This window comes from Hylobates moloch, unplaced genomic scaffold, assembly GCF_009828535.3.
Source record: "Hylobates moloch isolate HMO894 unplaced genomic scaffold, HMol_V3 SCAFFOLD_7, whole genome shotgun sequence".
Lineage (NCBI taxonomy): Eukaryota > Metazoa > Chordata > Mammalia > Primates > Hylobatidae > Hylobates > Hylobates moloch.
The window spans coordinates 89,166,455-89,178,858 of record NW_026652282.1 but is presented as its reverse complement, the minus strand read 5'-3'; the positions used below and the strand labels follow the sequence as shown (position 1 = coordinate 89,178,858).

The 12,404-nt window shown below is 37.2% G+C and overlaps 1 protein-coding gene across 2 annotated transcripts in view; it reads left to right on the top strand.

Annotated features, from left to right (window-relative positions):
• Positions 1 to 12,404, top strand: part of NUP62CL (nucleoporin 62 C-terminal like) — a 146,587-nt gene that overhangs the window by 105,183 nt on the left and 29,000 nt on the right. For both annotated transcript variants that reach the window (XM_058441453.1, XM_058441452.1), the window contains exons 3-6: positions 2,674 to 2,809; positions 10,363 to 10,513; positions 11,105 to 11,154; positions 11,301 to 11,435. In XM_058441453.1, coding sequence (XP_058297436.1) covers positions 2,674 to 2,809; positions 10,363 to 10,513; positions 11,105 to 11,154; positions 11,301 to 11,435 — 472 coding nt within the window. The remainder of the gene's footprint in view (positions 1 to 2,673; positions 2,810 to 10,362; positions 10,514 to 11,104; positions 11,155 to 11,300; positions 11,436 to 12,404) is intronic.

Genomic DNA, 12,404 nt, shown 5'->3' with positions numbered 1-12,404 from the left:
AAAAAAAAAAAAAAAAAAAAAAAGTTAAAATAATCATACCATTTTAAAATGACTCAGGATTCCTTTATATTTGGGCTGCTTATAGGTAAAAACAATTTGTACATGCATATATACATATCACTCTCTCTAGAGAGAACAGTTTGTTTATCTTTCTAGACTTTTTTCTAAGCCTATACAAACATATATTAAATTTGTTTTATAAAAATGGTACCATACTGTGTGTGTGTGTGTGTGTGTGTGTGTGTGTGTACACACTCTTAGAATTTGCTGTTTCCTCTTAAGTATACATCTTTTTTTTCTTTTTCTTTTATTTTTTATTTTTTGAGACAGAATCTCACTCTATCATTCACTTAGCCTCCTGGGTAGCTGGGATTACAGGTGTGCACCACATCTGGCTGATTTTTGTACTTTTAGTAGAGATGGGGTTTCACCATGTTGGCCAGGCTCATCTCAAACTCCTGACCTCCAGTGATATACCTGCCTCGGCCTCCCAAAGGGCTGGGATTACAGGTGTGAGCCACCGTGCCTAGCCAATTATATATCTTTGACTATCTATCCATGTTAGGAAATACAGATTACTTTATTAGAAAACCATCTTTGGGTGAAGATATTCTCCTTTACAAGAAGGGCTCCTTTTTTTTTTTTTTAAATTTCTTTCGGTCTTGAATGCAGTAGTTACTCAGTGTTTGGGTGAATTAATCAATAAAGGGAGTCTATTGGCATTATCATTAATTTTTAGCATTTCTGAGGAAGGTTTTCCTTTCAGGTAAGATTTTTGTTCTCAGATGAATAAAATGATGACTTATGGTTGTAAAGAATATCATACAAGATCCAATCTGTAATCTCTCCACTGTTCTAACCATAGTGACTCCTGGGCTTCTTTGTGATTGGGCATGGTCTTCCTCTTTGGTGCACATTTTACCCTCACAAGGGCTAACATAAAGAATGAGGAATTATCATAAGAACCTTTGTGGCCAAAAAGGAAATGGAGTCTTGTGGAATTCAAGTAAAGTCATTGCCATGACACTGTTACCTTAAGGAAATTGGAACTTAAGATTATTCTTAAGGCAGCTTTAGGGACCTCCCAAATCAAACATTGCGTATGCATAATTCGCTTTGTCTACTTTTTTCTTTTTTTAAATTTCTCATTGGTTTCCTTACCTCTTTCTCTGCCTTCCTGCTGTACCTTATTCTTAATTGTGACTTGCTCATGGTCCCTTACTTCTACTTCATTTCCTTCTTCTGTCAGTCCTATCAAGTCTTTCTGCCTATAGTTGGATTCCTTCTATACTTTTGGAAATATTTCCCAGTATCTGCCTAGAGTCAGATTTTTTCCGTATTGCTAAATTTTTAGAAATGAAATTCTGACTCATATTAATCCTGTTTTGCTAGAGCTTTTTGTGCCAGACCCTCAGGTAGGCTGCTAGTAGTACATTGGATGGCTTCCCATCCTTCAGTTGGCCATCCTGCCCAGTCAACTGTGAACCAGGAACAAAAAGGACAGAGTTATCTGGAACAAACAATGGGTATTTGAGCTTGTTCCCTCAGCAGGAATGTTCCCTCAGGCCAGCCTCCCTCAGAGTAGTCAGTGCTTGTAGCAGGCTCCATGGTTTATGCATTTATCTAGTGTGGCCATTAACCTGAAACTATTGCTAATTGGGAAAGCAAAGCTAACATAAAACAAACAATCATGTTCGTTATATTTTCATAACAGATTTCTTGTTACAGAAGCAACATTTACTAGTTGTAAGAACATTTGAAAATGCAGAGTACCAAAAAGAAGAAAATAAGACCTTCCCAGTGCCCTAGCAGCCACAATTTTCTGTGCATTGTTCATTAAGTGCTCAGTGTGTAATAAGAACCAAAAGTGCTGCAGAAATTTAGAAAACCAAAGGAAACTATGAGTAGGAGAGAAGTGGGTAATAAATATGGGGAACAAAGAATTTGAGTCAAGCTATGAAGTATACTTAGGATTTTATCTCTAGAGAGCAGGACATTCTAATAGGGGTGTAACAGAAAAAGACATATAGGAGAGAGTCTGGGCTGTAGATAAAGCTTTGAGAGGCTTTTGACTAGGGTTTGCAAAAATGCATGCCTAGTATTGGCTGTGGTATAAAGAAACAGGCACTCTTTCCTATTGATAGGGACATAAATTGGCAAAATTGTTTAGATAGGGCAATTTGGCAAGTCATGTTAAAATTTAGAGCATGCTGACACTTTGATCTAGAAATTTTATTTCTAGGAATTAATCACACAGATACAGTCATGTAAATATGCAAAGATATAGATGTACAGAGATCTTTTGTAAATTGCAATTATTCTTTTCTTGGAAGTTTCATAAAACTTACCAGCAGTGGCATCTGGGACTGGAGTTTTCTTTATGAGAAGAATTTTGAGTATTGATTTGATTTTTTTCATGGTTATTGGGCTGGTTAGAAGTTTTATTTTTCTATGAATTTATCCAGGATTTTTAGTTTTCAGCTGGAAAGTTAATCCAGGTACCTGGCCTGCCGTTTATTATTTCATATTACAACAGTGTTGAATTCAAATCTGCATCTTTGAGTTCAAGTTTATATTTTTAAAAATGCCTCCATAATTTTAAATCTGAATGATCAAGGCTTAAATGAAACAAATTTCTCATTTCTTACTAACATTATACACTTTATTTTCCAGTTACAACTTCAACAACTACCACCACGACTTTCACCACCAACACTACTACCACAATCACCAGTGGCTTTACTGTGAACCAAAACCAACTGTCATCAAGAGGGTTTGAAAACCTTGTACCTTATACTTCAACTGTTAGGTAAGCCTATTTATTTAAAAACTTGCATGTGTTTCATTTTATTTATCATGTACAAGACATTTGCTTGGATAACTTTAGAATAATATTTGAAAGTTAGCTAAATGACTGAGTTGAGGGAACAGTTAAGACAAACATTTCTGTAGCTTAGAAAGTTGAATAAACAACAGCACACCTTTGCCTTCTGAATATCATTATAATAGAATCATTACTATTACTAATAATAGCTACCACTTATTGTGCAATTACTGTATGTTTAGCAAGATGACAGTGCATTACAAGCATCATGTCATTTATCCTCACAGTAACCCTATGAGGTAGGCAGTATTTTCATTCCCATTTTATAGGTGAGAAAACAAGAGCGTATAGAGATTTTATAATCTGCTCATAGTCGCATATTTGTTAATGGTTGAGCCAGGATTAAAATTCAGGCAGTCAAGCTCTGGAGCCTGTATATGATGTTTCTCTCTAGTAGTTGTTCATTTTTTAAATTAAGCTTTTTATTTTGAGACAATTGTAGAGTCACATGTATATGTAAGAAATAATACACAACATTCTGTATGGTCTTTATGTCATTTCCTCCAATGATAACATCTTAACAGTACCACAGTATAATATCACAACCAAGATATTGATACTGTTACAGTCAAAATACAGAACAGTTTTATCACTACAAGGATTCCTCCTGTTGCCCTTGTATAGCCACACCCACTTCCCTCCTTTCCTTGACCCTGAGCAACAATTAATGTTCTCTATTTCTATAATCTTGACATTTCAAGAGTGTTGTACAGATAGAGTCATATATATGTGACCTTTGGGGATTGGATTTTTTTGTTCAGCATAATTCCTTGTGATCCACCCAAGTTGTTATGTGCATCAATAGTTTGTTCTTTTTTATTTCTGAGTAGTATTCCATGGTATTGTGGATGCACCATGGTTTGTTTAACCATTCACCTGTTGGACATATAGGTTGTTTCCAGTTTTTTGGATATTATGAAAAAAGCTGGTGTGAACATTGGTGTATATGTTTATTATGAATATAAGTATTTCTCTGGGATAAATGCCTAGGAGTGCAGTTGTCGGGTGGTATGGTGGTTACATGTTTTTTGTTTGTTTGTTTTGTTTTTTAAGAAACTGTCAAATTCTTTTCCAGAGTACTGTGCCATTTTACATGCCCACTAGCAATGTATGGGTGATCCAGATTGTCTGCATTCTTGCCAGGATTTGGTGTTGTCACTACTTTTTATTTGAGCCCTTCTGACAGATGTGAAGTGATATCTCATTATGGTTTTAATTTGCATTTCCCTCATGACTAATGATGTTGAACGTCTTTTCACATGTTTATTTGTCATCAGTAGATCCTCTCTGGTGAAATGTCTGTTCATATCTTTTGTCCATTTTCTACTTGGATTATTTGATTTTTTTACTGTTTGGTTTTGAGAATTTGTTATGTACTCTAGATGCCAGTCTTTTGTCAGATATATGGCTTATAAGTATATTCTTTAACTGTGTAACTTGGCTTTTCATCCTCTTAACAGGGTCCTTTTGCTGTATCAAAACCTTTAATTAATGAGTTACAGATTATCACATTTTCTTTTAATGAATTGTGCTTTTAGTGTCAATTATAAGAAATCTTTTCTTAGCCCTAGATCCCAAAGATTTTCTCTGTGTTTTTCTAAAAGTTTTATAGTTTCGGCCAGGCGCGGTGGCTCATGCTTGTAATCCCAGCACTGTGGGAGGCTGAGGCGGGCGGATCACAAGGTCAGGAGATCGAGACCACGGTGAAACCCCGTCTCTACTAAAAATACAAAAAATTAGCCGGGCCTGGTGGCGGGCGCCTGTAGTCCCAGCTACTCGGAGAGGCTGAGGCAGGAGAATGGTGTGAACCCGGGAGGCGGAACTTGCAGTGAGCCGAGATCGCGCCACTGCACTCCAGCCTGGGTGACAGAGCGAGACTCCGTCTCAAAGAAAAAAAAAAGTTTTATAGTTTCACATTTTACATTTAAGCTTGTGATCCATTTTGAGTCAATTTTTATATAAGGTGTGAGGTTTAGGTCAAGATTAATTTTTTTTTTTTGTCTGTGGATGTCGGGTTTTTCCAACATCATTTATTGAAAGACTATCTTCCCCCCTGAATTGCTTTTGCACCTTTGTCAAAAATCAATTTGTGTCAAATGCTTTTCCAGCCTCAACTGATAGTCTTAAGATTTTGTTTCTTTATCTTGGTGAAATGGTAGATTACACTGATTGATTTTCAGATGTTCAACCAGCCCTGCATATGTGGAATAAATCCCACTTGATCATGTTGTATAATTTTTTGATACATTTTTAAAAATTTGGTTTCCTGGTATTTTGTTTGAGAACTTTTGTATCTAAGTTCATGAGAGATATTAGTCTGTAGTTTTCTTCTTTTTTTATGTCTCTAGTTTTGATATCAGGATAATATTGGCTCTATAAAATGATCTGGAAAGTATTCTGTTTTCTGTTTTCTAAAAGAAATAGTGTAAAATTAATGTTAATTCATAAAATGTTGGCAGAATTCTCTAGCAAAAACTTCTCGGCCTGTATCTTTCTTTTAAGGGGGTATTTATTTATTTATTATTTATTATTATTATTTTTTTGAGACAGAGTCTCACTGTGATGCCCAGGCTAGAGTGCAGTGTCAAGATCTTAGCTCACTGCATCCTCCACCTCCCAGGTTCAAGTGATTCTCCTGCCTCAGCCAAGGCCCCCTGAGTAGCTGGGATTACAGGCTCCCGCCACCACGTCCAGTTTTTTTTTTTTTTTTTTTGAGACGGAGTCTCGCTCTGTCGCCCAGGCTGGAGTACAGTGGCATGATCTTGGCTCACTGCAAGCTCCGCCTCCCAGGTTCACGCCATTCTCCTGCCTCAGCCTCCTGAGTAGCTGGGACTACAGGCACCCACCACCACACTCGGCTAATTTTTTTGTATTTTTAGTAGAGACGGGGTTTCACTGTGTTAGCCAGGCTGGTCTTGAACTCCTGACCTTGTGATCTGCCCGTCTCGGCCTCCCAAAGTGCTGGGATTACTGGAGTGAGCCACCGTGCTCGGCTAAAGGGGCTTTTAGGCTAAAGGGGCTTTTAAATTACAAATCAATTTCTTTAGTGGTTCTAGAACTATTGAGTTTATCTAGTTCATCTTTGATGAATGTATTGTTTTTAAAGAGTTGGCCATTTTTTATGTTAAAAATAAAGTAGTTCATAGTATTCCATTATTGTCCTTTTAATGGCTGTAGAGATATTCCTGTTTCATTTCTGATATTAGTGGTTTGTGTCTTTCTTTTATCAATTTTATGGATCCCTTCCCAAAGAGCCAGCTTTTGTTTAATTAATTATTCTCTATTCTTTTCATGTTTTCAATTTCACTTGATATCTACTCTATTATTTCCTTCCTTCTGATTGCACTGAGTTCATTTTGCTCTTTTTCTAGTTTGTTGAGATATGAACTCAGATTATTGATTTGAGACTTTTCCTATTTTTTAACGTACACATTTAGTGCTATAAATACCCAACTCAACACTTCCTTAATTGTGACCTACATATTATGTTATATTGTGATTTCATTCAGCTCTATATACTTCTTAAATTTCCTTTGTGAATCCCTCTTTGACTAATTTATTATTTAGAAGTGTGTTGTTTAATTTCCAAGTATTTGAAGATTTTCTTGTTATTTTTTCTGTATTGATCGCTACTTTGATCCCATTGTGGTATTAGAATATGCTTTGTATGATTTTAGTTCTTTTAAATTTATTTAGGTTTGTTTTGTGGGTGAGGATACAGTCTGTCTTGATGAATGTTCCATGGACATTTGAAAATTGTGTTTTCTGCTGCAGGGTGGAATGTTCTATATATGTAAATTAGATTCTGTTGCTTCACTGTAATTTCAGATTCTGTATTATTGGAGTCTTTCTGTCTAGTAGTTCTTTCAGTTGTGGAGAATGGCTTTTTGAAGTCTCCGCCTTTAATTGTGGATTTCTCTATTTCTCCCTTTAGCTCTGTCAGTTTTTATTTCATGTATTTTGAGGCTTTCTTGTTTGGTCGCCTATACATTTAGGATTGCTAGCCTTCTGGATGCCTTGATTCCTTTATCACTCTGTAATGTCTCTCTTTGGTTCTAGTAATTTTCTTTGCTCTGTAGTCCACTTTATCTGATATTAATATAGCCATTTCTTTTTAAAAAATGAATCTTGCATGGTACATTCTTTCCATTCTTTTACTTTCAAACTATGTATTAATATATCCTTGTATTTGAAGTGAATTTCTTATAGACAGTATGTTGTTGGATCATTTTTTATTCACTCTTCCGGTCTCTGTATTTTAATTGGTATGTTTAGCACATTTATATTTAAGGTAACTATTCATATGTTAGAGCTTAAATCTGCCATTTTATTTGTTTGTTGCCTCTGATTTTTGTTCTTCTCTTTCTTTTTTTTACCCTGCTGTCAGTTGTTTGAATATTTTGGGGGGGTTTCATCTTGTTCTGTTTATAGTGTTTTTAAATGCATTATTTTGTATAGTTTTATTACTGGTTGCTCTAGGTATTACAGATACATGCATTACTTACAACAGTGTAGTCATACCACTACAGTATTTGGGTGAAGTGCAGAAACCTTAATTCCATTTAGTTCCTTTTACCCTTCTTAGCTTTTAAGTATGGTTGTCTCAGCCATTTCTTCTGTGTACATTGAATATCACATCACATGGGGTTATAATTTTTACTTCAGCCATCAAATGATTTGAGAAACGAGAAGTAGAATAGTATATTTACCTTGTCTATACCCATTTTGATATTCCTTACTTCATATCAGGGGTCCTCAACCCCTGGGCCGAAGACCAGTACTGCTCTGTAGCCTGTTAGGAACCGGACCACACAGCAAGAGGTGAGCAGCAGGTGAGTGTGCATTACTGCCTGAGCTCCGCCTCCTGTCAGATCAGACATTAGGTTCTCATAGGAGCGCGCACCCTATAGTAAACTACACATGCAAGGGATCTAGATTGTGTGCTTCTGATGAGAATCTAATGCCTGATGATCCTCCCCCAGGCCCCTCCCGCCATCTGTGGAAAGATTGTCTTCCACAAAACCAGTTCCTGGTGCCAAAAAGGTTGGGGATCGCTGCTTTATATGATGTTCCAAGTCTTCTGTTTTCATTTCCTTTCTGTTTAATCTTCAAGGGTAGGTTTGCTGGCAACACATTATCTTGATTTGACTTTGTGTGAGAATATCTTTATCTCCCCCTTCATTTCTGAAGGATATTTTCACCAGATACAGAAGTGATTGTTGACACTTTTTTTTCATTCAGTGCTTGAAGCCTGCGTGGTTTTAGATGAGAAATCTGGTGTCATCTAAACTGATACTCCCTTTTAAGTAATGCATTTTTTTCTTTCTGGTTGCTTTCAAGATTTTTTTTCTTTGTCTTTAGTTTTCAGAAGTTTAATTATTTTGTGTCTTAGCGTGGATTTGAGTTATTCTGTTTGGGATTTGTCCAGCTTCTTGGATCTATGAATTTATATCTTTTCACAAACTTCGAGAGTTTTCAATCTTTTTTTTAAAAAAATACGTTTTTCAGTCCCATTCTCTTTCCTCTCTTTCTGGAACTCTTATTATACAAATGTTACTACTTTTATTATTGTCCTCCAAGTCCTTGAGACTTTTTTCATTTGTTTCTGCGAAGTTTTTCTTTGTTTTTCTGTAAGTTATATTTGTCTGTCATCAAGTTTTCTTATTCTATCCTCTGTTGACTCCATTCTGTTATCAAATTCCTTAGGTGAGCTTGTTATTTCGGTTATTTTACATTTCAGTTCTATATCTTTCATTTGGTTGTTTTTCATAATTTCTATTTCTTTGCTGAGATTTTCTATTTTTTCATTTGTTTTAAGAAAATTTGAAATGGCTTGTTTGAGCCTTGTTTTGATGGTTGCTTTAAAATTCTTTTCAGATAATTCCAATATCTGATACCTCTCAGTGTTGGCATCTGTTGTCTTTTCTCCTTCAAGTTGTGGGTTTTCTGGGTTTTGATATGCTGGGTAATTTTTAAAATTTTATCTTGGACATTTTGTCTATTATGTTAGGAAAGTCTAGGTCCTATTTTCATATTTTTTTTTCATCAAGCATCTCTTTTTCGACATGTAGTACAGGGGGTGGGTGTGTTTGTATGTTCAGCTTCCCACTGGACCTTACCCACACCACTCCAGCAAAAGTGGAGCACTTACCATGCTGCCTCAAGGCAGATGGGTGGTATGGAAACTGCTTCCCGCTTAGCCCCACTGACTCATCCCTCATGAAAGGTGAACATTGCATGCTACCACTTTATTGCCAGTAAGTGGAGATGTAAGCTCAGCTCCCAGCTGGGCCCTGGAGCCCCCAGATCAAGGGGAAGTGGAGGACTGACTTACACTGCTTAGTTGCTGCAGATGGAGGCAGAATTTCAGCTTCCTGTTGTGCCCACTGACACAAGGGGAGGGAAGAAGAAGCATAATGTCAACTACTCTGTTTCATATCACTTCATTCAGCCTCCTTGGTTGGTATGAAGGCTTAGGTCTCTACTGGGCCCAGCTGACACAGGCTCATGGGAGAAGGGGGACAAAGTACTGACTAGGCGCTCTTTGCCCTACCTCATTTAGTCTTGGCTTTGCCAGTGGATGTGGAGGTCAAGCTTCTCATTGAGCATTGCTGACCCCATGGATGGCAGGAAGTGGGATCCCTACAAGCCCTAACTTGAATCAACCTTGTTCAGTTGTAATGATGCTGGGTGGGTATAGAGATTCAGCTCCCCACTGGGTCTCTCTGACACCAGGGGCAAGAGGTGAAGCCTAATGGTGACTAACCCTGCCTCATTCTGCCTCATTGAGCCCTGTTGCTACTGGGTAGGGATTTAGGTTCAACTTGTCATTGGATCCCACAGAAAGAACCCTGGTGGAGGAATTGGAATCGTGCCTGTGTCTTCCACTTAGGGAATTGATGATTACCTTCCCACTGAGCCCTGCTGACACTGCCCCAGCAGAGGAATCACCATTGACTGGCTGTGCTGGCCAAAAGATCAGCTAGTTGCTGAGCCTTGTTTGATACCACTTGGCAGGGGGATCAGAGTTCTGCATGGTTCTATCCAGTGGGGAATGCCCACTCTCTTGTGGATACTACTCAAACAGGGAATGGGTCACTTTGACTAAGAGCTGGGGGAGAGAGAATCCTATCTCCTTAGCTATGCCTACCCAGAAAGGAGCTTCTGTCATGCTAAGCTGGGATGAGGGGAAGAGAAGGAGCAGATTATGGCACAGACTTTAGCTATTCTTGCTGTGATTTAGTAGGTTTCTTAATAAATCTTTATTTACTATATTCCCCTAGGATAATTTCAAGTGACTTTGAGGGGTTGTTGTTTTAATTATCTTTACCAGTTATGTTTGTTTTCTTGGGAAGCAGGTACGGGAAACTCCTTACATGCTGTTTTCTTCTCAGAGTCCTCCTGTGTTTGTTTTTAAAATCTGATCACACTTTTTAAAGTGTAATTATTGGATCATCCTGCATCTTTTTATGTTTTAGTGTAGTAGCAACTCCTGTGATGACATATGGTCACCTGGAGGGTCTTATAAATGAGTGGAACCTTGAGCTGGAAGATCGAGAGAAGTACTTTCTTCTCCAGGCCGCTCAGGTCAATGCTTGGGACCATACACTGATTGAGAATGGTGAGATGGTAAGAAGATTTTTCATTAATCTACCTACATTGTGCAAGTATTTGCAGATGAACACAAGAAAATAGACCTGTGTTTTGTGGTTTTCTTTGTTGTTGTTGTTTTGTTTATGTTTTTGTTTTTTGAGACAGGGTCTTGCTGTATCACCTAGGCTGGAGCACAGTGGTGCAATTACAGCTCACTGCAGCCTCGATCTCCCTGGCTCAAGCAATTCTCCCACCTCAGCCTCCTAAGTAGCTGGGACCACAGGGGCACACCAGCACCCCCAGCTAACTGTGTGTGTGTTTTTTCAGTAGAGATAGGGTCTCACTGCATTGCCCAGTCTGGTCTCAAACTCCTAGGCTCAAGTGATCCTCCTGCCTCAGCCTCCCAAAGTGCTGGGATTATAGGCGTGAGCCACCATACCCAGCCCTGTGGTTAATTTTCTGTTCCAATATTGGTGAGCACCTCAAAGTATATTCCTTGGGTAATAAGTACCCTGAATGAAAGGAAATCTTTCATATTTGAAGTGTATTTGAGAAAATTAATATTGCTCTAAAATTGTTATATAAATTCAAATACTTATATTGTTGTATTCATATTTCTCTTTATAGATTAGTATTTTACATGGAGAAGTGAACAAAGTGAAACTGGATCAGAAAAGGTAGAACCTTAGATTTCCTTGGTTGAAAGATTAAAGACCTATCTTTTTACTCAGTGTTTTTTTTTCCTTCTGTAGTTTGTTAACTCTTTTCTTTTTGTCACTCCAGATTCCTTTCATCAGCCTTTTTATTAACTTATTTTATTCAGGTTGGAACAAGAATTGGATTTTATCCTGTCACAGCAGCAGGAACTAGAATTTCTGTTGACTTATTTAGAGGAGTCTACGAGCGACCAGAGTGGACTTCATTATCTGCAGGATGCAGATGAGGAGCATATGGAGACGTAAGTAACTGAATAAAGATTGAAGAATGGGGCAGGACTTATGTATTATGAGAGCATTCCAGGAACAGAGGGGAAAAGTCGAATTGGAAGGCAAGGAATACAAATCGGTAGAAAGGGACAAGCTTCTGTAGTTGACATTTATCAATTTGTTTGACTGTTTTCTGCTTATCTTTTCTGGATGCTTGTAAATGAGGAAATCATTCTGGCAATTTTGTTTTATAGCATTTTGTTTACTGTTATTACTGTCAACCTTATGCATGTTCACTGTAAAGTTTTTGTATTTGTCAAATTTGTTCTTAAATTAGAAGTACAAATTTTATGTGTATGATGTCATGGTATTGTGGGATATTTATGGTCTCCTCTTTATGTTGATTCTGCTAAAACTAATAGTCATGCAATTGCTTTAGTGATAAATCATTTGCTATTTTAAAGGCAATTTGTTAATCTGGAGGCAAACTGTATAGCTTTCAAAACTGGAGTGATTTTGTCAATTTCTTAGGAAGGCTATATTTTATTTGTGAACTCTTCAGTCTTTACCTTCTGTCAATACAGTGCCAGTATTCCCAAAGTAACTTTATTTCTCTGGAACTGAGGTTTGGTAATTGGCCAATTTATTAAGTATTAGAATTTGTATGAATGAACAACATAAGCTAGATTGAGACTAAATTGGACACATTTTATCAATGACTTATTATGAGTTAAGATTGGGCCTATTTTTAACATGCTTGCAAGTTAACTTTTTTGTAGGAGCATTAAATGTGGTAAGTACAACTAATCTATACTAACCTAAATCAGTTTCTGCTTTTGTATTTTTGTGAATTTTTCTTTTCTTTGTATTGCTTTCTATGCATTCATCATTTTTTTGAAACATATAGAGTTACATTTTTGGCCATAAGATCCTAACTGTAGTTTGAAGAAATCTTCATAACATTAGTTCCTTTCCAGTTGCTCCTTTGTAGTTTTATATAT